The 27419-nt window shown below is 47.1% G+C and overlaps 1 protein-coding gene across 1 annotated transcript; it reads right to left on the reverse strand.

Annotated features, from left to right (window-relative positions):
- Window positions 1–535: 535 nt before the first annotated feature.
- TELO2 (telomere maintenance 2) lies at window positions 536–26865 on the reverse strand. The gene is made up of 21 exons (XM_081338229.1): window positions 26829–26865; window positions 24762–25109; window positions 24374–24651; window positions 22939–23007; window positions 21493–21640; window positions 20312–20414; window positions 19659–19727; window positions 17677–17818; window positions 16047–16183; window positions 13843–13931; window positions 12340–12450; window positions 11769–11857; window positions 10284–10375; window positions 9053–9169; window positions 8544–8615; window positions 8098–8262; window positions 6447–6538; window positions 5797–5896; window positions 4613–4677; window positions 4103–4218; window positions 536–1120 (listed from the first exon to the last, which is right to left on the reverse strand). The coding sequence occupies exons 2-21, from the start codon at window positions 25091–25093 to the stop codon at window positions 1029–1031; spliced, it is 2478 nt and encodes an 825-aa protein (XP_081194355.1). The 5' UTR covers window positions 25094–25109; window positions 26829–26865; the 3' UTR covers window positions 536–1028.
- Between the last annotated feature and the right edge of the window lie 554 nt (window positions 26866–27419).

The raw sequence follows: 27419 nt of genomic DNA on the forward strand, positions 1-27419 counted from the left end.
ATACACGGCTCTCTTGCGTCGTTTTGTGCGGCGCAACATCTGAAGAACAGGTTAGGAATGGCAGAAGGGTAATAAAAACAGCGGGCATATTTAATTCCAGGCAACCTTAAAAGGATCCATCAGCGGGACCACAGGTTTAGTCTTCCGAGCTTTCAGACTCATGCTGGGAGCCCATCCTCAGGGAACTCCTCGCTATTCTATCTGTAGTATTTAAGTGATGCCGGGCTGGGTGTGGCTTCTTATTGATTGGCTGGCTATTGGCTGTTGTTTCCTTGTGCTGCCAAGTCCTTGGCTCCTAGATAAGCTGGTGGTAAATCAGCACTCCTGTTGAGTGACAAGGGACCGTTTCCCAGGCTTCAGTCATTCCCCTGGCTATCTTTGTACCAGCTCAGCCAACAATCTTAGTAGCTGCGAAATTGAATGCCTGTCCTAAAAGGCTTCGATGTTAAAGACGAGGGAATTTGTCAAGAGGATCCACTTTCTTTGACCGCAGAGCCCCTTGTGCAAAATGGACCCTCGATAAAAAACAAAAGCCTGCCCCAGCTCAGCGTGGCCTTTAATAAACCTTTCCCCTTTATTTGGCTTGGGAAATACACTGTGCAGCTTCCCTACGTCAACACCCAGGAAAGGCATCACCAACTGCTATTCTTAAGAAGAGCATCGGGAAGCAGAGCACCGTGACCCATTCCTAGGAAACAGGATTCAGACGTAATGAGCAAATGGGTGTGTGTGTGTGTGTGTGGGTGTGTGTGTTTCCCCCCCCCCCTTTGGGAAAATGTCCAGCAGTTCTAAAACTTGGCTTTAGACTTTCAGTAAATTGGCCAAGGCAATAAATAACCAGGGCCAAATACATGTCCGTTAGCAAAAGCATCCATAGGTTGTAGGTGCCACACGAAGTCCAGCTGTCTCTGCCTTCCAGCTGGGTGCCCATGGTCCTTTTCTCCTAAAGGCCTGGGGACATTTGCAGGCACCAGCTGTTTAGACAGCATCTTTAGGATCAAACTGTCCTGTACTCCAGAGGATCCGTTTCAAGTTATTTTTTTCTTCAGGTTTTCCATCAGTAGCAGATTCTGCAGCGCTAAATGTCTGCAGTCCCCATCTGGGTCCTTTTCCACGACATCTAGTAAAAAAAAAAGTTTTTTTTTTAAAAAAGAGAAGAGTGAAAAACGGGACTTGAGGAAATTCCTGTAAAGCATTAGTTCAACTGTCATGCTGAGGAACAATAAACGGAAGCTAAGCTGGATACGAAAAGGGTTTTCTTCCTTTTAGACTGCATTTTATTTAGCAACTTTTATTACAGCGTGTTCTTCCACTTACAACCGTACATTCTTGGCACTGAGATCAAAAAATTTCTATTTCCCCCACCACCACTATTCTCCCAAGCCACATGGCTGAGTAAATATTGAGGATGTTCTGTTTTTCGGAAACATGGTTTTAATCAAAAATATACAAAAATTCTGGTTGTTGGTTCTCTCATATATACACACACACACACACACACACAATATTAGTTGGTATATTGATTCTGGCATCCTATCATGAAGATTGATTTATTTATATTTCGTATTTTGCCATCTCCTTCAAAGATTCCCTTGTAAGACATATGAGAGGTGAATGGTGGACTTCTACTTTTCATCGCCCAGAGATGCCTTTTAAAATTTTTATTTACTTTAAATAAAGTAAGTCTGCAATAAGAAGCTCCAAACAGCCATTCACAACCTCAGCACAATTTCTCCAGTTATGAAAAGACATATGCGCTCCTTTGTATGATGGGGCATAAATAATCCTTGGAAATATACACCAAGATACAAAAACCCAAAACAAAAACCCACATATTACACAGCGCTGAATCCAGTTCTTTTCTCCCCACCCCACCCTTCCCCAGAGATCAAAATATGGGGAACTGGGTTCCCATTGCCTTTCCCCACAACTGTAAACACTTAAAAACGAGGAGAGTTTTCTGCAATTTTGAGGAAGGAAACACGTGGAAAATTTTACAGTGTATTCCCTAAAACTTTACACAAAATACAAAACAAAAATAAAAACCCCAAATCCCTTTTCAGGTTAAACTTCAGTTCACCCCACGTGCGTGAGACGGCCTCACCTCCTTTACTTCATTGCTACAAAGGGATGTCGGCTTGCTCTTTCAATCTTGGGTTACGGGCCATATCTAAGGCAGCTGAAGCTTGGCCAGACATTGGTGGTGCTTTGAATGCTATACAGAAAACCTAAGAGAAATCACGATGATTGAGGTCTCCCTATTCTCCACCCACCAGGACGCAGAGGCCACCACAAAAGCATCCTAAACTGCTCAGGTTTTGTCCCAAGACAGGAGATTTGGGGGCAAGAGTCAACTCTGGTGTGTGTGTGTGTGTGCGCAGCCTGGCATCTTTGTTCCTGATCGGCTTGCAAAATGGAAATCAGGATATGAGACGAGAAGAAGTCCCAAAAAAACTGTGAGGATATCCTGTGCGCAGAAGTCGAGCGTTCGACTCCGGCACCAGGTCAGGCTGGCTACATGACTCACTCCCGCAGCCTTGCTCTGTTGCTAAAGTGGCAGGAGATTTTGAGAAGGGGGGGCTAAGCGTACATTAAAGGCCATCATCCACAAGTCCGAGTGCCCCCAATACGCCAAAGTGCTAAGCAAATTTTTATATATTTAATGCTAGGGATCAACACCCAGCTTGGACCTCAACTGAAAGGCAAATTCGCTCTGCTCTGGGTTTTTTTTCTTTTTCTGCCTCTATCCGTTTCTCTTGCAGCCTGGAAGCTCCTGTGAGTTTATTTTTTGTCCCAATTTCAGTTGGCACTGAACGGGAATCGGGCCGTGCAAGCGAGTGAAGCCCCTTCCATGCACGCTCCCCACCCACCCCCAGGCCTCAGGGGGGAAAAAAAACCACCCTCAACGGAAGCGGTCCGGGGGTACCCAAAAGATTGAGAGGCCGCTGTTCTAATCCAACCCCGTATCCATGCCGGAGACCCTATTTACGAATCTCACCCCACGCTCGAGACCAAACAGTTCCACCCAGATCATCTAATGCCCCGTTGAGTCCTGACTGGCACAATGCAACTCTTGTTCCTTTAACTCGGATGCAGTTCAGATATTGCTGACTAGGCACTAGGAAAAGCCAGTTTCTCTCTCATGTCATGGGAACGGAGGAATCTTGGTGGCTTTTTCCCTTTTAAGGGCACAGGACATGGGCTCCCCAGGCGGGGGGGGGGTCAAAGGACTGGCTGTGTCGGACGTTGCTTCCGCTCCAGGCCCCCGTGGGAAGCCATCTTGCTTCCTGCTGATTCCTGGCATCTCACCCTTCAGGAGTGAGAGGTGGTCCAGCCCACCCACCCACCCAGCCCCCCCCTCCCGTGCTTGGTGACCTTCTGGGCACAGGGAAGATCCCATCATCCATTCCCTCCCAGTGTGGGGTGTTTTCTCTTCCGCTCTGGGAGCGCCAGGAGAAAAACAGCCTAACTGGATGTGCCAACCGCTATCCATTCGAGCTTGCATTTACTGCAAAGGTAGCCCAACTTTGGGCCAAACTGGGCAACCTAGCCACTGCCAAGACTTGCCCATATGCCTCAGCTGTGCTCTGTCGGAGAAGCCCAGGTACTCTGCCTCTCCATCAGATCAGAGCCACTGCAGGGAGGTCTCGTCCACTACATATTATGGCCTTGGAACTCCTGGTTGAATCTCCTCTCTACCGATCTTCTGCCAGGTGGCGGAGCTTCTAATTCTGGCAAATTGTTCCTCTCCCAGGCGGATCTCCTTCCCGCCTGGAGGTTTAATTGCCGTGTCTTTTGCTGTCTCCACCTCGCTTTTCGACCGCCGTTACTTTCAGCATTAAGAAAAAGGTTAGCCGAGATACTTTTTGTAAGAAACCCGTTCAAACTCCGGCTTCTCCTCCTTGGATGCCGCTGCCTTTGCACACGCATCACAACTTTGGTTGGGCTTCGCCGATGCCGCTTATCACACTTGACTTCTCCCTTGCGGTTGTGTCAGAGTGGCACTGCAAATCAGGTGTCCCTATTGAAAGCTTCGGCGAAGACCCCAAAACTTTGTAACACTCTCCTATCCCAATGGCCTGTTTTCCCAGGTTCTTCTCACCTGCCAGCCAGGCTTGAGTCTCTAGCAGTTCCTCCGTCATGTCCTCTAGAAGGTACTCAGCAGTTACACCGAGGAGTATGGAGGAGACTGAAGACAGAAGGCCGTGCCGCACATATCTGCAGAAGGAACAAGTGGTAAACACATGCAGGGAAGGAAGCTTGTCCTATGCGACTGACAGGCCACACAGACCTGAATCTGCTTTGCAGCTCTGCTCATTGTGTTTGGCTACTGAGAACGCCGGACCAGTTTCCTTAATGTCTACTTTGCATTCTAGAGAACCCAGCTCTTGGACCTCTGCGTCGAAATCCCCGTGTTTTTTTAAAGTAGGAAAGATCGCAGTGCCCACAAGTTACAATGAAGCTGGCTTTCCTACGTGACGCACCATTATGCAAAAATTCCAGACAAAAAAGGGACAGCGGTCTGCCTATTGACCAGGGGAATTCTAGGAACTGAGATCCACCCAATCTTCAAGGTCGAGACACACCGATTTAGGTGTTCGCAAAAACTCACGTGTCGGTGTGGAAACGCAGAGCCCAAACAAACTCCAGCAAGGCCTTTCCCATTGCAGGTGTTACCTGCCAAAAAGAGAGAAGGAAAGAAAAAACACGTAGAGAATAAAGCGAGCAAGAAAGAGAAGAATCTCAAGGAGATGCAGGTAATGGAAACCGAGGTAGTCTGGGACATCAGAACATTCTCAGGTGGGAATACCAAAGAATGATAAAGAGAGTATGAAGGAGAGAGTTCTATTTAATCATCCTGCAGTTGGGATGGGCCACGTCTGATCTACCTCAGGCCTTGGTTTCAGACATTAAAGGTAAAGGTAAAGGTTCCCCCGCACACGTGTGCTAGTCGTTTCCGACTCTAGGGGCCGGTGCTCATCTCCGTTTCAAAGCCAAAGAGCCAGCGCTTGTCTGAGGACGTCTCCGTGGTCATGTGGCCGGCATGACTAGACGCCAAAGGCGCACGGAACGCTGTTACCTTCCCACCGTAGTGGTCCCTATTTTTCTACTTGCATTTTTTTTATGTGCTTTCGAACTGCTAGGTTGGCAGAAGCTGGGACGAGTAACAGGCGCTCACTCTGCTACGCGTCACTCGGGATTCGACCTGCCAAACTGCTGACCTGATCGACAAGCTCAGCGTCCTAACCCACTGAGCCACCGCGTCCCTAATTTCAGACATTAGACGTGCCCTAAAGACGAGGCCGTTCCCATGCCCCCAATGGCAAAGGAAGCAGGATGTCCACGCTGCTAACATCAGATGTTCTTGCTTTGACAACATGTGGAAAGGCAGCTTTCCTTCTTTAAAACTTGTGTGTTACTTTTAGAGCTAGAATTAGCTGATGCTGGGGGGATCAGGAAGAATGTCTCTCAGGGCTGTTTTGAAATAAGAGAAGATAAGAATTTGACAGGTTGTTTAACAGGAGGGAAAGCTTACAATGCAAACTCATTGGAGAATGTGATTTATGACAGTTAATTAGAGGGAGGAACTGTGCTTTGATACTGTGGGCTTTAGGGGAGGGGAATCCAGATTTTGGCTGGACTGTGTAGGTGGGGAAGCCATGCTCTTTTGATTAAAGACTCCTTAAGGTAAACAATGCCTCCGAGGTTCTTTGAAGAACTGCATCCATCGGAACCACGACACAGAGGCCCCTAAGGGCTTTCAAAGCCCACGAGGAAGCTCTCCGTTCTTCTCACCGCAGCATTGGCAGCAAAATACATGAGAATCGCCAGCGTGTGCAGCAGTCGACCTAGCACCAGATGATCGTCCCCCAAAAGGTCAAACGTGGTCAGAGGCCTGGAAGGCAGAGAGAAAGCAAACATCTTGATTGGGTCAGTAAGCCACGGGCTGGGCAACGGTTCCACTTGGGATACACTTTGGATTAATGGTTTGAAGCTCAACCCAATGCAGAGGTGAGGAACTATGGGCCCTTTGTGACTTGTGGACTTCAACTCCCAGAATTCCTGAGCCAGCATGGTAATAGGCTATGGTAATCACACAATTTCTTGTGTAGGATTTGCAAGGGTTGTGCAATGCTTCAGAATAGCAGGACACAGAGAGAGAGAGAGAGAGAGAGAGAGAGAGAGAGAGAGAGAGAGAGAGAGAGAGAGAGAGAGAGAGAGAGAGAGAGAGAGAGAGAGAGAGAGAGAGAGAGAGAGAGAGAGAGAGAGAGAGAGAGAAAGAGAGAGAGAGTGAGTGAGTGAGTGAGTGAGTTCTGGCTTGGGGCCCATTAAAGCAGTTGCAGATCTTCCCTAGACTGTATGTGACCTGCAACTCATTAAAGCAGCTGCATCCCTAAAAGGAAATCTCTTCCAAAAAGACCTGAAGATTGAGGAGGGGGTCTCACCTGTCAAAGTTCCGAAGAAGTGGGAAGAAGAAATGGCCAGCAACTGGAGTAAACTGGTTAGGGGTGCCCAATTGTTCTGCTTGGGACCGACCCTGTTTCAGACAAAAGAATAATGGTGGGATACGAGGCCAGCAGGAGACACTTTGTCAATGTGACATGTGGAGTTTTCCCTCCCGAAATAGAGCCATGGAAGGCCTTCTTTGCTTGCAAGAGATCGTTTTGTATTCGGTCAATGCCCTATATTGCATGGGAAACAGGAAAGAGGTAGAAAAACCCCTATTTCTTTTTTTAAAATCCGTTTGCAAAGCTGCCCACCTCAGCAATTTACTCTTGGGTGGTGAACAGTAGCAAATAGAATAAAAACAAATATATATCCTGAGTACAAACAATAAAACATGCAGCGGCCAAGGAAAATAATACGCAAAGGGCACTGAGAGAAGGGCCCTTTCTGGACCCTACAAAAGGTCAGGGGCTAACCCTTAGGAAAGGGTCAAATTCTCCCTCCAGCATATCCCCTTGCCTTCTCCTTCCCTACTACTATCAAACATTCCCACTGTTCCATCAACCGCCATCCTTTGGGTCCTGATTCTTAGTAACTTGGATTCCAGGATGTAGACAAGCTAACTTGCCATCCGGGAAGTGCTGAATAAGCTGCCACTAGTTTGGAAGTGTTAAGGCTGAGGACATCCGACTAGCCAACTTACTGAATGAAAGGGAACCGTGACCGAAACAGTGTCGGGCCCAAGCCCCAAAATAACACAATGAAATCCAGTCAAGTTCAAGCCTTAATTTGCTTACGCCTAATAAGACAGAATCTTGCCAGATTAAAGCTAGGGCCTTCTAACCTAATGGATGTATCCTGAGATTCTAGGGCAGTGACGGCGAACCTTTTAGAGACCGAGTGCCCAAACTGCAACCCAAAACCCACTTATGTATCGTCGGGTGCCGGGTGGGCGTGGCCCATTGGGTGGGCGTGGCCGCGGTGGTAACGGCAGACTGGGTGGGACTAAAAAGTTCAATCAATCAATTCCAACTTTGCGAGATCTTTTTTTTTCCCCGCGAGAAGTTGAAATTCATTGATTGATTGAACTTCTTTTTTTTTGCACATGGCGGTGGAGGCCTAAAGCGAAAAGGTTTTATAAAACCCAGATGAAGGCCTAGGAGTGGGGCAAAGGCGCGCGTGCCCAGAGACAGGGCTCTGGATGCCACCTGTGGCACACGTGCCATTGGTTCGCCACCACGGTTCTAGGGTGTGGCTACCCTAAACATCTTCCTCCTTCCCCCATTTGGTCCGGCACTATCCAATTTCTTATTCGGGGTTTTTTTCTCTGGAATGTGTTGCCTTGGGAAACTGCGGAGCTGCTGAGATTCCCCACCTCCCAGGTCTACATTTCACCAGGTGGGGAATGGGTTGGAAGCAGAGAGAAGCACAATGTCCTACAAGGTAGGATTGCAGAACAAACACGAGAGGATCCTCCAACCGAATAAGCACCACCCATAGGTTGCCTTTGACTCCAGTGCCATTTCCGGGGGCTTCGGCCCTGCGGAACGGGGGCCAAGTGGCTCACCCTGGGCAGCCGTGGGAAGCCGAAGAGAGATTGGTAAAGGGAAAAGGTCTTGCTGAAACTAGGTGGATTTTTCCAGGTCCCACCTTTGCAAACCTCCGCGTCTTGCTTCTGATCCTCTCATCCACCACTTTCTTCCAGTCTGGAGAAGAAGCGTTAGGAGAGATGAGGTGGATCCTAGGGCGACTGGGATTTGGCTTGGAGGGAGATGAAGCCGGCCGAGACAGTTCCTGGGCAGACACAGCCAGCACCTGGATGGAGAAACCAGAGGCCACGAGGTGGAACGATCGCTACAACAAGCATCTTAAAAGCTGCCGTGGTGGAGAAAAGACTGAACTCAAACTATCCCCGGCAGGCAGTTATCAAGTTTCTTCTTGGCAGTCTTCAAAAATTGAGAACTCGCCACCTCCATAGGTAGACCATTCCCTCACGGTACAAATCTTCCCACGAGACATTTTACTCCCCCTTCTAGTTAAATGAAATGTAAAGTAACTCCCAACTTAAACAGTTTCTGCCAGCAGGAGTCACCCACATCTAGGATGTCCATACGTTGACGCAGACTGTAATTCAGGGAGTAGAATTCTGAAGTTAGGTAATTGGCCACCTAGAAAACAAGGAGACAAGCATTTGTTCAGATGTTTTCCATGACTTCTCCGCTTTTTCAACTTTTCCCTCTTATTTATTTTCATGAGTGGCAAGGTGGGTACAAAAAGAGAGGGGTAAGAATTCCAGTAGCAACCATAAAGGTGCTTTGTGTCATAGATCGTGGAAGTCTTTGCTCCTTCCTAGAAGGACTAATGAGCTCTGCCCTTCTAGCACTGACTTTCTACTGCTCTGGGGTGCAGGAAGAGGTACCCTGGAACCCCTCCAGATGTTGAACTGAACGTCCTTGTGTGAAGTAAGCTCGCTGAGTTTTCCACAACCCACACAGAAAACCAGGAATTCTCCACTCTTTTCCCCAACTCCTTAGCTAACCTCACTAACGGCCCTTGTCTACAAGGTTGTGATTCGTTTCACCCAACAGCCAATACAAGGACTTACTCGGATGGGGTCTGCGACAGTAACGGCCACCAAGGCGCCTTGCCGAAGCCCTAGGAACCCGTCAATGTAGCTCTTCTCTTCCAGGTGGAGCAAGACTTTTGCCAGTTCCACACTCATCTGTGCAAAGGGAACACAACCCCAGGAGGCAACCCTGAATTCACTAGGGAAGGTACCCTACAGATTTCATAACCCTGAATTTGCTATCGAGTGCTGGGTGGCGGAAGAGAACTTTACACCGTTTTGCTGAACCTAGAGTACGTTGCAATCTGGGAAAGAAAAAAAAAAGCCAGCAACTCCCTCCTTTCAACATTATCACCTCGCTTACGTTCTACAAGGCAAATTCAGAAGCCTACTCTAAAGCAATTAATTATTTCGGTCACCAAGGAGCATGCACAAATTCCCAAAGAAGCACAATAGGCCTGTCTCTCCTGGGTTTAAACCAAAGAAACCACAGACATGGAGAATAAACCATGATTTATCCTCCAGATAGGTACACGGATTTCAGACTCCTTCAAAGAAAGGAAGGAGTTCCCCCCCCCACAAACTTTTTTTTTTAACCTTAACCACCCTTTGGCTCAATCCTCAAACTTACGTTTTAACTCAGTTGGTTTGAAATGACCTGCAGGTAAGGTGAGTTTGCTGGGCTGAACCAAACAATAAGTTACGGTTAATGAAGTACTAGGAGGGGGGGAAAAATCCGATTCCCATTTTGGCACCTGGAGACTCACTTTATACATTGCTTCTCCACCTGCATAAGCCATGGTTTATTAAGTGAGTCAAGGTCTTCAAAAGGGTTTCATTAAAAGAGTGGGTGAAAATTGTTATCTTTACTTGTATATGTTACCTTAACTTCTATAAAGATACTGTTTCTTGTCATTCCCACCCCCCCCTCGCCTTTTCTCTTCAATTGTGTCTCATAGGCCGCCAGGACAAGTCCTTGGAATTATTTTAGTAAGGTATCAGAAGTGGTTTGCCATTGCTTCCCTCCTAGGGCTGGAAGAGACTGACTGGCCTAAGGTCACCCAGCTGGCTTTGTGCCTAAAGCGGGACTAGAACTCACAGCTTCCCAGTCTCTAGCCTGATGTCTTAACCACACCACCAAACTGGTTCTCTTCACGTTATTAACTATCGCTATAAAATCAATACTACCCCACAGGAAATCCTTAATGCCTTACAATCCCAACTGGCTAATTCCAAACCTGAACTGTGAGGCAGTGCAAGCCGCGTTTACCTCTTGAGCGGTGGCTGTGTCCCTCCGGATCAGAGTTTCCAGCACCCCCACGGCGGCTTCATATTTTTCCGCATCTTCGGGTCCCGTCAGAACTAAAGAAACAGTAGAGGACCGTGTGAAAACGCGGAGAAAGAGCTACAAGGGCAATTGGTTCTGCCAAAAATTCCAATTTTTTTTAAAAAAAAACACGAATTGCTAATTTATCAGAATAAGCTTCCTACTGTCCTTACAGGGTGGATGTAACACACGAGTTCGCCCTCCGGCTTGCAATTTCAGCAGCACCGAAAAAGGATTAGCAAGGCGAAAAAGCAAACGAGCGTTTGTTTGTAATTGCAAAGTGCTGATGACGACCAGCTACTACGCTGCCAAGAGCCTGTGGAACGAGGTAATTTATTGATCCGTCTACATCATGTGTTTCTCAACCGTGGGAACTTTTAAGATACATGGACTTCAATTCCCAGAATTCCCCAGCCAGCAGTTTAGAATTGCTACGGTTGAAAAACCCTGGCATAAATAGAGAGACCCGTCTTGACTGTGAGCCAGCAGTGTGCCGCAGCAGCCAAAAAAAGCTAATACAATCCTGGGTTGTATAAACAGAGGCATAGAATCAAGATCACACGAAGTATTAGTGCCGCTTTATAAAACCCTAGTAAGACCACACCTGGAATACCGCAGCCAATTTTGGTCACCACATCAAAAAAAAGTTTGGAAAAAAATCAGAGAAGAGCAACGAAGATGATCAAAGGCCTGGAGACTAAAACATACGAAGAACGGCTGCAGGACTTGGGTTTGGCCAGTCTAAAGAAAAGAAGAAATAGGGGAGACATGATAGCAGCGTTCCAGGATTTGAGGGGCTGCCACAAAGAAGAGGGGGTCACGTTATTCACCAAAGCACCAGAGGGCAGGACAAGAAACAATGGTTAGAAAGTGACCAAAGAGAGAAGCAACCTGGAATAAAGGAGAAACTTCCTAAAAGTGAGGACAATCAACCAGTGGAACAGCTTGCCACCAGAAATCGTGGGTGCTCCATCACTGGAGATTTTCGAGAAGAGGCTAGAGTCTAGACAGTCCCCTGTCTGAGATGGTACAGGTTCTCCTGCTTGAGCAGGGGGCTGGACTAGAAGACCTCCAAGGTCCCTTCTAGCTCCATTCTGTTCTAATCCATAGGATTCAAGGAAAGGAGCTGACATTCCGTTCCAGCTTCCTCAATTTGAGTGCTTTCCGATGCCCAGAATTCTAACCAGCTCTGGATGGGGAATTCTGGGAAATGAAGTCCCTAATCTGGAAGGCAGTGTGCCCACCCACTTTTTTTATATTTAAGTGCAGTGTCTGACTACGCAGATCGGTTTATTCCGGTGATGACGACAAACCCAGCAAGTTGTAAATCAGTCCGTTTCCCCAAATTTCAGCCCGGAAATGGAACAGAGATAACGATTCTCTGGAGAAAAGGACCATGGGGCCTCCCATTCTTTCTTCTTCTCTTACTTTCAAAACAGTCCCTGACGTAGGTGGGCGCTCGTGTTTTCTTCAGCTCTTGATCCTGTGACATGTCGTAAGGGACGAGGTCGTCATCGCTGCAGAAGAAACCCGGGAAAGAATATTCAGCACCGTGTCTCAATTCACCCACAGGCAGCAAGCAATTATGCACTGGAGCCCTGTTGTTTCTCAGCAGTAGAGCCCTTGACTTAACAACCATTTGCTTAGCAGCTGTTCTGAGTTAACGACGGCGCTGGAAAAAGTGACTTACGACCGGGTTTTCACACGACGACGGTTGCGATCAAAATTCAGGTGCTTGGCAACTGGCATGTACTTACGACAGTTGCAGCATCCCGAGATCGTGTGATCACCAGCTGTAAGCTTCCCAGCAAAGCAAAGTCAACGGGGGAAGCCGGATTCCCTTAATGACTCTGTGATCCACTTAACAACTGCGCCCCCCCCCAAAAAAGCTTGTAAAATGGGGCCTGAGTCACTTAACGGCTGCCTTGCTGAGCGATGGAAATTTCGGGCTGAATTGTGGCCATAAGTGGGAGGACTCCGTGTATCGTTTTTAGCCTACCTATCCAGCTCTGAATCAACTCCTTTTTCTGGGTCTTCAGATGCAGCCAGCTCCGGTGGGGTCACACTGGAATGTAGGACTGTGCTGGCTGTCGTGTTGGGTCTGCTCTCCCTGTAACAGGGGGGAAAAAATAGGACTGCAATTTTAAATTTTTTCGTTCTTTTGTTTAACAGGTATAGGCGCCGCCTATCTTTGCATGCTTGAGCTTAGAATTCTGTTCACGTGGTGGCTGGTTATGCTTTTAAGAGGTTCCAAGACGTCGTAAGACCGTTCAAGAGGGTGGTGTAGCTGATTCTGCCCTTGGCTTTGACTTTCACAGACTTTTCTGGCTGGGCGGGGCCCTCTAGTCCCAAACCAACTAAATGCTTGGTTTTCTCTAAAAGGTAAAAGTAAAGGTTCCCCCGCACATGCGTGCTAGTCATTTGTAACTCTAGGGGCCGGTGCTCATCTCCGTTTCAAAGCCGAAGAGCCAGCGCTTGTCCGAGGACGTCTCCATGGTCATGTGGCTGGCATGACTAGACGCCAAAGGCGCACGGAGCGCTGTTACCTTCCCACCGTAGCGGTCCCTATTTTTCTACTTGCATTTTTTACGTGCTTTCGAACTGCTAGGTTGGCAGAATCTGGGACAAGTAACAGGCGCTCACTCTGCTACGCGGCACTCGGGATTCGACCTGCCAAACTGCCAACCTTCTGATCGACAAGCTCAGCATCCTAACCCACTGAGCCACCGCGTCCCTTTCTCTATCATCTCTTAAATGCCACTACTTTAATAGGGATGTTCCTGGCAGATGACGGCGATCACAGCTCCAATACGTATCTTCAAAATAAACTGGCCCCAAAATACTATTCAAGAATGCAAAAGTGTTCTCCTAAAATGCCAGATCTTCACCGGGCACTACAAAGACCACGATGCACGGGACAGGCAACTGGTCTGACATGGCGAGTTAGAAGTGGGAGTTTACCGCTGAAAGGGTCCTTAAATTTGGGGAAGCAACGCAACACACACGTGGCCGTTTAAAACTGCTTTTCTTCTGCGCAAAGCACTTCCCAACGCAGCATGGCTTATTAGCTTAGGCCAGGGGATCTTCCAACTTGACCCTTTTATGACTTGCGGACTTCAGCTCTCAGAATTCCTCGTGCCTGGCTGAGGAATTCTGGGAGTTGAAGTCCGCAAGTCACAAAAGGGGTCAAGTTGGAAGAGCCCTGGTTTAGGCTATTTCTGGGTTTGGAAGCTAAGCAGGGTTAGGCTTGCTGACTATGTGGATGGGAGACAAAAAGGAAATCCCCAATCAAGACTAGGAGTCCAAAAAGAATCTCAGAAGGCGGTGGCAGCATGCCACTTCTATACCTCCGCTAAGCAACTCTAGGGACAACTCCCAGAAGTCATCAGGACTCAGGTTGACAATAGGGAATTTTTACTCCTGCTCAGCCAAAGTCACCAGGATAAGAAAACATCATCTGAAACCCCCCCAACTCCCCCCCCCAAATTAAGCTAAACCTTACCCAGTGTTTGGGGGCTCAGAGTCTGACGTCTCTTCCAGCCTCTGAGTTAGCAAGGATTTCAGCTCTTTAATCTCATCATCTTCTTCATACTGAAACGATGAACACGTTAACAAATCACATTTTTGTGAAGGAGATTAGCATCCGGGTTAAGCAGTGCTTTTTTTGTAAAAGAAAAAGGTGCCGGAACTCACACATGTCATACAACCCACCTTGCCTACCCTACAAGGTTCCATTCAAAAAAGGTGCCGGAACTCCGTTCTGAGCGTTCTATGACAAAAAAAGCCCTGGGGTTAAGTGTCTGGAAAAAGGACCAGCGCAAGTCCTAATTTAGGAAGGAAGATGGGCTTGATCTGATGCTTCATTGCACAAAGCGGCTGCTGAGCATACAGCTGAAAGATTATATTATTATTATTATTATTATTATTATTATTATTATTATTATTATTATTATTATTATTATTATTATTATTATTATTATTATTAATAATTAATTATTATTATTATTATTATTATTATTATTATTATTATTATTATTTTAACCTCAGGCCTGTTAAAATACGTTCTGACGGCCTGCCAGCTCAGATCAGCCGCAGTGCAGAATTACATCCTGCTGCTCCCAAGAATAAGCTCACAAATTCCTTGTTAACTTTCTCTGCCTTGCAAGGCTGCTAAGGAGACGATAAAAACACGCTGACTTCCTTCCCTAGGCCATCCACATTTAGGCAACTGTGGTTGCAATACAATGAAGAGACACAAAGTCGAGCTCACAGCTTCTAGAGGGAGCCGACCGCTGAAACCCAGCAGTCAAAACCCAAACTGGGTTTTCAAACCGGTGGGAAATGTTACAGGGAATCCTCGACCACCATTTAGGCCCAAAAGTTCTGCTGCTAAGCAAGACAGTTGCCAAGCGAATTTTGCCCCATTTTACAACCTCGTTAAATGAATCGCTGCAGCTGTTAAATTGGCCAAAACGGCTGTTAAGTGGATCTGGCTTCCCCCGTTGACTCTGCTTGTCAGGAGGTCGCAAAAGGGGATCACGTGACCCACCGGGACACCGCAATCGTCATAAATATGAGTCGACTGGCAAGCGTCTTGAATTTTGACCACGTGACTGTGGGGATGCTGCAACGGGCGTGTGAAAACTGGTCATAAGTCACTGTTTACAGTGCCGGTGTAGCTTTGAACAGTCACTAAACCAGGGGGAGGCAACCTTGGCTCTTTAATGACTCGGTGCCCCGTTTGACCACCTTTCTTGCCTCGGTTGTTAAATGAATCACGGCTGCTGTTAAGTTAGCAACCCGGTTGTTTTAAGCGAATGTGGCTTCCTGCATTGACTTTATTTATTTATTTTATTGCATTTATATACCGCCCTTTCCCTGAGGACTCAGGGCGGTTTACAGGGAGTTAAAAATCAAACATACAAAAGTTAAAAGCCAAGTTAAAAAATATTAAATCAACCCTGTGCTATTAAAAACCCCAATTAAAATAATTTTCTCCTCAGCCTGGGCCCGAGAGCTCAAAGAGCCAGGTCTTCAGGCCCCGGCGGAATGATTGGAGGTCATTTTGCTTGTCAGAAGGTCGTAAAAGGGGATCACCTGACCCTGGGACGCTGCGACCGACATAAATACGAGTCAGTTGCCAAGCGTCTGAATTTTGATCACCCGACGGCGGGGATGCTGCACAGGTCGTTAACTGTGAAAAATGGTCACAGTGCTGTCGTAGCTTTGGACGGTCACTAAATGAATTGCTGGAAGTTGAGGATTACCACTTCCCTCTAACAAAGCTTCCTGCGTTTCTAAATGGGAACAGGGGTCTTCAGCCATCAATAAACTGGCCGTTTCTCAAGTTGAGTTTTGAAAAAAAAAAAAAGCCCTAGTTTTAATCGAGGGTTATCTCCCCTGCCACAGTCCGATCCTGGCCTAACCTAAGAAATCAGTTTCCCAACTTCAGATACAACAGGGCGCTGTCGTTCGTTTAGAAGCGGAAGGCAGGTTTTTGATTTTGGTCAGGAGACAGCACACAGCCCCGGTTCACAGCTGACTCGCAGCTTCTCAGGGCCTCCGACCCAGCCAGAAACCTCTCAACAACGTCCGTGGAAAGATCTAGAAGCCCTTTTCCTTCCCACACACATTTAAGATTAGGCTTTCTTTAAGCGTGCTGTTTTTGCAACAAAGCCGAACGACGAAATCGTTCGAGCCGCTTGCCTGAAACGTCAAGGCTGGCCCTTCCGGTGTTATCCGGGCGCTGACACCTTCTGCTACGGCCATGCCCATCCGACGGATCCGGGGCAAATTACTGTCCAGGTGGCACTTCATTCCCTCCATCAGGCTGGTCAGTAGCTCTGGAAAGGCAAGCCAGAAGCAATGGAGAAAGTTCATCCTGAAACGCAAGGCGCTCCCTTGATCAGGCCAGATCAACGTCTCCATAAAACATCTGAGCATCTCCACAGACATTATTTAATTATTTAATTCCATTTATTTTAATTCCATTTATATCCCGCCCTTCACCGAAGACTCAGGGCGGCTTACAAGCTTAGCAGTAGCCTTCATTCTATGTATATGCCTGCTTATTAGGGCTTTCACACACACCCCAAGCGGCATTATTACAAAGTCAGCTTAATTGCCCCCAACAATCTGGGTCCTCATTTTACCTACCTCGGAAGGATGGAAGGCTGAGTCAACCTTGAGCCTGGTGGGATGCGAACCTGCACTAATTGCAGGCAGCTGGTGTTACTTAAGGAGGCATTAGCCCACTGCTCCACCAAGGCTGTGAGCTGTGCCTTTCGAATGGTGAAAGAGTATGAACGGATTTCCAGAAAACACCGCAGACTACAGGAACCATTTGTGCTTCAGTTTGTGATGCAGACAACACAGACCCATCACCAACAGCCTACGCCTGTCTTCAACAGAGAAGGGACCCAGGGCAGAAAAACATCCCCTGCAGCCAAGAAGGCTCCAGACCCATTTGCACCGCTCAGGTGACCCTGAGGACACAGGTAAACCTCCAAGTGGCCTCAATGACTCTCTAAAAGAAGGCCAATGAGCAGCTGTCTGCAAGGAGTATAAATCCTTCCATTCCCCACCATCCGGTCAGAGCTGAAGAAGCTTCTTGGAAGAGAAGCAAAACGTCTTCAGAGGAAAACCAGAAAGCCCAGTTGCTGTCAACGCTGCTAACATCGAATGTTCTTGCTTGACCAGAGATGAAGAAGCAGCCATTTCGTATGTTAAACGTGTGCATTGCTTTAAGAGATTGAGTTTAAGGTTGGGAGGGGGGACGAGTGGGATTGCACCTTTCAAGGCCATCTCTAACTAGAGAAGATAAGACCTTGGCCGGGGTTTTCCAACGGGAGGGAAACTGATTCTTCAAATTAATTGGAGAACATGATTAATGACAAAATTAGAAAGGTGGAGAATTGTGTTTTAATATATCGTGCAAGGGGGGGGCGGAGATTTCAGATTCCAGCTTCCTTCGAGCAAGCATTTGCCGGCGTATTAGGCTAAATAAAGGACTTTTAAGGTAAACCATGCCTCGGAGTCACTTGGAAAGCCCATACATCGTCGGAAACTCGAGAGTTGCCTCTTGAAAAAAAAGCACCTTTGGATCTGAGCACGGGTTTCAGCATCTCCCACCGGCTGCTTGCTTTTGGGACCTTCTCCCCACCCATTCCCTAATGCCTCCTACTCGCATTTGGGCTAAAGAAGTTGGGGAGGGGATTGAGAAGGATGGGCTGCCGATGGCTCTAATTAAGGAAGGCCGAAGACCTGAAGAGCAGAGAATGGAGCCAGTTCTGGCCCATCCTCTCTCCAAAGTCATCTTCTGGCCCTTCCTTTTTACCTTGTCGGTTGGCTGCCACGTCGTCTTCTTTCAGGTGAGAGAGACAGAGGAGGATGGCCTTGCTAATGTACAGCTGCTGCTCGGCTGAGGAGTGTTTCACGGCGCTGCTGCTACTCCAGGTCTCCAGCAGCTCTCTCAGAATCTGCACCAGAAGCTCAGCGTCAGGTTGGAGTGGGCTTTCCAGTCTGTCCCCTCCCTTCTCCTCCCCCCCTCATCACTTTGGGCCTGAAGGTTCCTGCTGAAGACGCTGGACTGGCCCCACGGAAGCCCAGATTCAAGGCCACCACAATCGACCTTGGGTCACTCCTGTTCTGTCAGCCGAGCCTACCTTTACAGGGTGGTTCTTAATGGGGGAAGGAGTGATCTACCAATTTATAAAAATGTATTTTAGGTGTAGGAAGGGGGAGAGCCTTGAAAAGCCACCGTAGTGAAGAAGGAAAGGGGCTGGACCAGGGCTAGGCAACCTCGGCTCTTTTATGACTCATGGACTTCAACTCCCAGGATTCCTGAGCCAGCATGGCTCAGCTTGGAAACCTCTCTTTCCCCTCAGCGTGGCTGGCTCAGGAATTCTGGGAGTTGAAGTCCACGAGTCATAAAAGAGCCGAGGTTGCCTACCCCTGCACCACTTGATAGCTCTCACCGTTAGTTCTGATGGCGACCATTTGAAGTTATGATGACATCGAAAAGAGTGGCGTATGACCAATCTTTGGATTTACAACCATTGCACAAGCCCTAACCCTTGTACTTAATATATAGACTATACAAAACTTTATTTTTGGAGAGGTGTGTTTTATACAGGTGGTAGTCAGCCTACCCCAGGGATAGGCAACCTTGGCTCTTTTATGACTCGTGGACTTCAACTCCCAGGATTCCTGAGCCAGCATGGCTCAGCTTGGAAGCCTCTCCCTTTCCCCTCAGCGTGGCTGGCTCTGGAATTCTGGGCATTGAAGTCCACAAATCATGAACGGGCCATAGTTCCCCCATGCTGGCTCAGGGCTTCTGGGAGTTGAAGTCCACAAGTCATAAAAGAGCCAAGGTTGCCTACCCCTGGCCTAGGCCACTTTATGACTTGTGCACTTCAACTCCCAGAATTCCTCAGCCAGCCACGCTGAGGGGAAAGGGAGAGGGTTCCAAGCTGAGCCATGCTGGCTCAGGAATTCTGGGAGTTGAAGTCCACAAGTCATAAAAGAGCCAAGGTTGCCTACCCCTGGGGTGGACCAAGAGTAACAAGACTCAGGTTCAAATCCAACATCAGCCACGAAAGTCACTCCCAGGGTGACTTTTGATTGCTTCCTCCCTCTCAGCCCAACCGACTCAGGAAGGTGGTTGTTGCAGAAAAAAAAATAACAGGAAGAGTCATCATTTTAAACAAGCAGCTTCTTTTACCCTTTTCATTACTGACGTATTGAGCGGCGTGAATCCAAGCACCTTATGGCCAGATTAGGCAATTTGTCTGCCTCCATCTACCTCTCTCAAACAGAGAAGCATAACCTGTAGAGCAGGCTCTTTTGTGACTCGTGGACTTCAACTCCCAGCATTCCTGAGCCAGCCACGCTGAGGAAAAATTGAGAGGTTTCCAAGCTGAGCCATGGCTGGCTCAGGAATTCTGGGAGTTGAAGTCCACAAGTCATGAGGGGGCCATAGTTCCCCCATGCTGGCTCAGGAATTCTGGGAGTTGAAGTCCACAAGTCATAAAAGAGCCAAGGTTGCCTACCCCTGGCCTAGGCCTAGGCCGCTTTACGACTCGTGGACTTCAACTCCCAGAATTTCTGAGCCAGCCACGCTGAGGGGAAAGGGAGAGGTTTCCAAGCTGAGCCATGCTGGCTCAGGAATTCTGGGAGTTGAAGTCCACGAGTCATAAAAGAGCCGAGGTTGCCTACCCCTGCTGTAGACCTTGAAGTGACCACAAGGATTGCTTCACCCAACCACCTTCCGGGTGTAGCAGGGCCACCGATGAACCCATCCATTCATATAACGCTTACTTTGGTCAGTAAGGAACGCCGTGTGGTGTCCAGGGCGAGGTAGCCGAGGAGAGTCTGCAGCACCTTGGTCTGGAATAAAATCAAGAGAGTTCACACACTGTCAAATTAAGCAATCAAAGCACTGCTAGCAGAGTTGAAGGTGCACGGAAGCAACAATTAGAAGTAATTCTCAACTTACCACTCATTTAGTGACTGTTGAAGTTGCAACGGCACTGAAAAAGTGATTTATGACCTGGCACAGCATTCCCATGGTCACGTGATTAAAATTTGGCAGCTTGGCAAAGATCTTCCCAGCTGGCTTCGGACAAGCAAAGCCAATGGGGGAAGCTGGATTTGCTTAATGACCGTGCGATTCTCTTAACGCAGAGATTCATTTAACAGCAATGGGGGGGGGAAAAAGTCAAGGTTGTAAAATCAGGCACAATTCACTGAATTAGTCCCAAATGTGGCCGTAAGTTGAGGACTACCTGTATCACAGAGACTTCTGATCAGGGAACTAAATCTGGTGACCGAGCGCTCACTTCATAATGGGATGGTAAACTTGACTGTCACGTTTTAATTTTTTTTTTGCTGGGAAAGGAAGAAGACCCCAGTCTTGGGCAACTCCATCCCATCTCACCCACCTCCTTAATTCCCCCCACTGAGAGACTCACCGGAAAGCTGTACTGAAGCAGCAACATTTTTTGCGTAATCACAAACTGGGCCTTCTTGTTTTTCACCACCAAATTCCCCAGCAATCGCGACAACACAGCAGGCCTAGCAAGGCAGACACGCCGTGATCAAATTTGGTTACGTTAACGCTGGGCTCTTTTTATCGCTTCTGTGTTCTGTGCCTCACCCGCCAAGAAAGATTTTAGAAAGTGTGCAGTACCGTAAGAATGTAAGAACCTCTTCCAGAATGATTGGAAAATGATCAAGGCAAATCTTATCTCACGTAAAACAAACATGTTACTGTCTTTCCATGACGCACGTTCCAGTAGGAAGCTTCAAGATGACTGGGGTTTTCCTTGGCGTAATATGTGAACTGATACACACAATCATAATAATAGTGAAGTTGGAAGGGACCTTGGAGGTCATCTAGTCCAACCCCCTGCTCAGGCAGGAAACCCTATACCATTTCAGACAACTGGCTGCCCAGTCTCTTCTTAAAAACTCACAGTCTCCTGGTTTCTAAGCCAGCACCTTCACCGTTCAACCAAACCGGCTTTCAGACACAGTATTGCCCCATGTCTAATTTTAACTTAAGTGACGCAGTGGCTCAGTGGGTTAGGAGGCTGAGCTTGTCGATCAGAAGATCGGCAGTTTGGCAGGTCGAATCCCGAGTGTCGCGTAGCAGAGTGAGCGCCTGTTACACGTCCCAGCTTCTGCCAACCTAGCAGTTCGAAAGCACGTAAAAATGCCCCTAGAGTTGGAAACGACTAGCACGCATGTGCGGGGGAACCTTTACCTTTTTTATTGCCCCATGTCTAATGTTAACTTGGATGCAGAACTGTCTCTTGATGGTTGCTACCGTATTTCCCCGAAAATAAGACCCAGCCGGAAAATAAGCCCTAGTCCGATTTTTCAGGATGCTTGTAATATAAGCGCCACCCCCAAAATAAGCCCCAGTTAAGATCGTCGGCCAGACGGATGCATTTAGTTTCGTATTTCCCTGAAAATAAGCCCTAACTGGAAAATCAGCCCTAATGTATCTTTTGGAGCTAAAAATTAATATAAGACCCAGTTTTATTTTCAGGGAAACACAGTAGGTCCAGGTGCTGCTGCAACAACAACAACAAAAAAAAAGGAGAAAGGTTCACGCATCAGGGCACCGCCTTCTCCCACGAACTCTTACCCTGGGACTGCCTGGACCAAGCCACAGACTACTGCTTCCATCCAGCGATTCGGCACGCTCTCAAACAGTCGCCAACAGATTCTCTGCCAAATGCAATCAGACTGAGTACGACCGGTCAGGTGAGGCACCAAGACGTTCAAGATTTCTTCTGCGTTAAGGAACAGCAAAATCATGCACTCGTTTGAGATTGGGAAAAGCAGACCTGCATCGCTGATGGGGCCAATAAAACAAGCCGTCCTTGCTCCTTTTCGGAAGGCCGGCTTTAAGCAAGTTGTTCAGTCAAAATAGATGGGCAAATAGATGGGGAAGAAATGGAGGTAGTGACAGATTTTATTTTCCTGGGCTCCAAGATCACTGCAGATGGGGACTGTAGCCAAGAAATTAAAAGAGGCTTGCTCCTGGGGAGGAAAGCCATGGCAAATCTAGACAGCACACTAAAAAGCAGAGACATCACCCTGTCAACAAAAGTGCGTATAGTCAAGGCTATGGTCTTCCCAGTTGCAATGTATGGCAGTGAAAGTTGGACCATAAGAAAGGCTGAGCGCCAAAGAATTGAGGCCTTTGAACTGTGGTGCTGGAGAAGACTCCTGCGAGTCCCTTGGACTGCAAGGCGATCAAACCGGTCAGTCCTAGAGGAGATCAACCCTGACTGCTCTTTAGAAGGCCAGATCCTGAAGCTGAAACTCAAATACTTTGGCCACCTAATGAGAAGGAAGGACTCACTGGAGAAGAGCCTAATGCTGGGAAAGATTGAGGGCAAGAGAAGAAGGGGACGACAGAGAATGAGGTGGCTGGATGGAGTCCCTGAAGCAGTAGGCGTGAGCTTAAATGGACTCCAGAAGATGGTAGAGGACAGAAAGGCCTGGAGGAACGTTGTCCATAGGGTCGCGATGAGTCGGACACGACTTCGCAGCTAACAACAACAACAACCAGTTAAAAAGCAACCCAGTGTGCCTTGGTATTTCTGTTCCCATCCCGCTCATGTTAGAGGGACTGTTTAAAAGGGGTTCTGGGTTGAAAGGATTAACTGGTGACATCACTGTTGCCTGGGGATGCCCGTTGAGGGCTCCTTTCATGTCCCCATCAAGGAGCTGGAGCAAATGATGGGAGCTCACCCATCGCACAGCAGGTCTTGAACGTGAGCTTGCTAACCTCCCACCCAGCATCCTAACCAGGTGAGCCATCACGCTCCACGAGACATTTTTTCATTTGCACCACAGACTACAAGAAAATGGTGCAGTCTCTCTTCCTTTCCATGAGAATCTGCTGCATATTTATGTGACTTCTTACGTTTTACCTTAGTTCAAATCCTCAATCTTAAACCGGTTAACATTTTGGAGAGAAAAACAGAGCTTGTGGATGACGGGTAATCCTCCACTTACGTGTTTCGTTCAACCTCAGCAGGAGAAAAAGTACGATATCGCATGGATAGTTTTATGTACTCACTTTGTCTTCCGTGCACACAGACCTTTCCCAGCACTTGAGATACAAAGGAGATTGAACAATTCAAGCCATCTGGAAATACATAAAAGGACAACAATGAAGGGACTGGTCAGATCGCGAAGGGCTGTCTGTCCCCAAATCCTTCTCTTAATCAGTACTCAGTCTGCTTTAACTTTCTCCAAGCCGGCCAAAACACACTTGAAGATTAAAAAAAAACAGAAACATTCTCAAAGTCAGTGATTCTCAACCTTAGCAACTTTTAAGATGTGTGGACTTCAACTCCCAGAACTCTGGTGGGCATGCTGGCTGGGGAATTCTGGGAGCTGAAATCCACCTATCTTAAAGCTGCCAAGGTTGAAAGACACTGGTCTAGGTAATGACAGGCTGAACTGCCATTATTTCTTGTGGGAGTTTATATCTGGGAGATCAAAATTTGCCCACTCGTGGACTTTGGAGTAAGTTCCATTTTCAACAGCAGCATACAGAATTGTTTATATGAATTCTCTTAGAAGAAAAACACCTTACTGTTTTTAAAAAAATCATTTTCTCCTATAACTGTATTTCTTTTTGTTCACACATTCACTCATGCATCCTTGCTTTTGCCCATCCATCCGTCCCTCTCTTTCAGCAATTCACAGCACAGTTTTTGCCTAGTCATCCCCTAGAGGGCTTTTTGAACAGTGGTACGGGTACCACCTGTGGTACATTGGCACCTGGCAGGTGGTACGGGACCATCCTAGAAAAGTGATAGCGGGGGAGGGGAATGAGCTGAACCGGTGGCAGCACCGCACAAGCCTGAGCGAGAGACGGCTGGAGCTGCAGGGCTGTCAGGGCTCAGCGGAAGCACCAGGATCAATGCCAGGATCCAGCTGGAGCTCGGCGCTGATCCCGGCGCTTCTGCTGAGCCCAGAAGTGCTGATCAGCTGGAATGTTGCAGCATCTCCAGGCTCTTGTGATTTACATTCAGATGCTTGGCAACTGATTCATATTTATGACGGTCACAGTGTCCCAGAGTCATGTGAAGTGACCAAAACCTGCTACAACCACCCAGCAGATGGGAGGGAGGTAAACCAAACACCCCACCCACCCAACCCCCGCTGCCAATCCTCAACAGAAATGCTCACAACAATGAAAACCTCAGACAGGAGGAAGAGCGCCACTGGGCGGGCAGGCAGGTATCTTGCTCGGCTGTGGCTTAGGGGGCACTTTTTTCAGTGCCATTGTAACTTCGAACAGTCACTAAACGAACTGTTGTAAGTCGAGGACTACCTGTACTTCATCACTTTTTTCCTTTTTTTTTTTGGTCATCCAAGTTTTTGACACTTTGCTAGGCGACTGGTGGTACTCGGATGTTGCCATATCCTAAAAGTGGTACAATGGGTGAAAAGGTTGAAAAGCCTAGCCCTTAATTTGTCAGCCAATGCTGTCTGTCTCTTACCTCGCAGTGAACCAGAAATTCTTTCCATCACCAGGACAATTTCTGTGCCAAGCAATGGAAAATAATTCTGAGGGTAGAAGAGTGGTCGGTTGTCTCCCTGGAGTTTGTTCCCTAAGTGATCAGGTAAACATACAACTTTGCTGAGAACTGTTTCGCGCAGAACTGGGGAGGCCGTTTCTGTCTGTTGCTTGCAGATTTCCCATATTAAAGCAGAGAGTCTCGATTTCTGTAAGAAGTGCTCTAGGGTGTCAACTGCTTTATTCAGACGAAAACTCGGCCTGCAGGGAGAGGTACAACTTATTGACAACTTTTATTCAGCTAGCCCTCCAGGGGAAGAAGGCAGCTTTTGAAGCAATGGTATAATTATAGAGAAAGAGAGTGTACTTACTCTGCAGAAATTATAGCATCTAGTAGAACCACAAAAGATTGATCTGCTGGTCCATCCATGAAAAAGCTAGCCCACAGTTCTTTGGCTTCCTCTGATGGAAACTGTTCCGGCCAAGCAGGACTCAGGTTGCTGAGCAGACACTGAACAAATGCAGTAAAATGATGGCTGGCAAATTCTTCCTTATGTTTTATGGAGGGCGGATTTTCAGATTGATCCAGATACTTCCCGATTGTCCACAAAGTCTTTTGGATCTGGGTACTATCTCTGGAAGAACACAGGATGCCAATTGCTTCTTTAACCGTATGACGAACATCATGCAAGTTAGGATCCATTTTCTCCTGGTTGCTTCTGGGGAAAAAAACAACCCAGAAAAGTTTGATAAACCGTTCAGAAGAGGATAGGTGGACACTCTTTTATTAATGTAGAAAATTGATATTGCTGCCTACTCACACATGGCCACTCAAGGTGGCTTACACAGATATAAAACACTCTATAGAAAGAATAAAAATAACAAGAATAGAAATAATAAAATGATAATCCACCCGACCCCGGCGACAACACACTTTCAAACTAACCATTTAATGGTCTCTCTTTACTGTTCTCTAAGAAAAACAGAAACTCCTTCTGTACAATTAAGACAGGGGGGTCTTCAAACCTGGCCCTTTGATGACTTGTGGACTTCAACTCCCAGAATTCCCCAGCCAGGCATGCGTGAACTTCAACTCCCAGCATGCCTGGCTGAGAAATTCTGGGAGTTGAAGTCCACAAGTCATCAAAGGGCCAGGTTTGAAGACCCCTGTATTAAGACAACGAAAGAGCTTCAGAATGCATCATTTATTGATAAATTTTATCCATGGTTAGGGAAGCGAACCAGCGAGAAATGAATATGTTATTTTTAATATATACATTAGTAAGAATGATATGTATTGACCAACTGATACTGTTTATGTCTATCGTTTAGCACATACGTTATAGCCATTTACTGTGATATGTTATTTTGAATATATACATTAGTAAGGAGAATGATATGTATTGACCAACTGATACCGTTTACGTCTATCGTTTAGCACATACATTATAGCCATTTACTATTATTTATTTTATTTTTATTTTTATTCCATTTATATCCCGCCCTTCTCCGAAGACTCAGGGCGGCTTACAAGCTTAGCAGTAGCCTTCATTCTATGTATATGCCTGCTTATTAGGGCTTTCACACACACCCCAAGCGGCATTATTACAAAGTCAGCTTAATTGCCCCCAACAATCTGGGTCCTCATTTTACCTACCTCGGAAGGATGGAAGGCTGAGTCAACCTTGAGCCTGGTGGGACTCGAACCTGCACTAATTGCAGGCAGCTGGTGTTACTTAAGGAGGCATTAGCCCACTGCTCCACCAAGGCTCTTTTATTATATTAATTAGCGTTAACTGAACATATGTACCCGGACAACAGTCTGTTTGCTAAAGCTTGAAAATGTTATTGGGGGGGCAACCCCAATGTTGTTCCCAACCCCATCCCTACCCCAGTCCCAACCCCAAACTTAACCTCAATCCCTACCCTGGTTCCACACTATATATATATATATATATATATATATATATATATATATATATATATATATATATATATATATATATATATATATATATATATATATATATATATATATATATATATATATATATATATACACACACATATATATATATATAATACATCATTTATTCACCCACCTGTGGTTGGTATTTGGGGAAGGAAAACATAGGCTTATAATAATGGCAATAAGTTTATAAGGCATACAAATCTATTGCATTGCTACGCGCCCCCCTCCCCACCCTCATTGGACTGGCTAGTTTAAGGCAACCCAGCCCGCGCTCTAGCATTGAGGGCTTCATGCACTGCGAGTCACGTGTGAACCCGACATTGGTCTTTTTACCAACCCCCCGAGCGTCTGAACGCAGACACAAGCTAGCACTGCCAGTGAGAGAATATAATATCCCAGAAGGCGTCCATTTCTATTCAAAGGGCTTTTACTTCCTACGGAAATAAAATTTTGAGTTGTCACTTACTTAACGACGCCGACCCGAGTCCTTCCAACGCGTCCCCCCCCCGGAAAAAAACAGAGGGCGCTCTAGGATTTCTCCTTTCTCTGCCTCCTCCTCCTCCCTAGAGACACGAGGCATTGTTCCCTCCTGACAGGAAGTTAAGAATGGAGCGCCGCTCTAGCTGCCCGCTCTCTATCACCGCTCTGATGAATTAGCTCTCGCTCTCTCTCTCTCTCTCTCTCTGCGCGACTGGTCAAAACTGGCGCGCGAGGCCGCCCTTCGCCCCGCCCACCCCACTTCTTAAAGAGACAGTAACGAAAGGACCGCTCCTCAATAGCATTCCCCTACTAAGCGTTCAAAATGAGTTTGTATTGTTCAGGACGTTTGCAATAAGTAGAAAAAGTTGAAAGTTCCAAAAGGTTGTTCAGCAGAGCACGAGAAACAATGGTTGGAAGCTGACCAAAGAGGGAAGCAACCTGGAATTAAGGAGAAACTTCCTGATAGTGACGACAATTAACCAGTGGAACAGCTTGCCACCAGAAATCGTGGGCGCTCCATCACTGGAGGTTTTTAAGAGGCTGGACAGTCACCTGTCTGAGTTTATATAGGTTCTCC

Source organism: Vipera berus, assembly GCF_964194415.1.
Source record: "Vipera berus genome assembly, chromosome: 13".
Taxonomy (NCBI): Eukaryota; Metazoa; Chordata; class Lepidosauria; order Squamata; family Viperidae; genus Vipera; species Vipera berus.

What these genes read in the sequence shown, in the direction of transcription:
- TELO2 (XM_081338229.1), bottom strand. Translation starts at nt 25,093, where the DNA reads ATGGATCCTAACTTGCATGATGTTCGTCATACGGTTAAAGAAGCAATT. An exon ending in TTGGTCCAGGCAGTCCCAGG is followed by an intron (nt 20,415 to 21,492) that starts GTAAGAGTTCGT and finishes CTGCCTTGCTAG; the next exon opens with GCCTGCTGTGTTGTCGCGAT. An exon ending in GGCGTTCCTTACTGACCAAA is followed by an intron (nt 17,819 to 19,658) that starts GTAAGCGTTATA and finishes CTTCTGGTGCAG; the next exon opens with ATTCTGAGAGAGCTGCTGGA.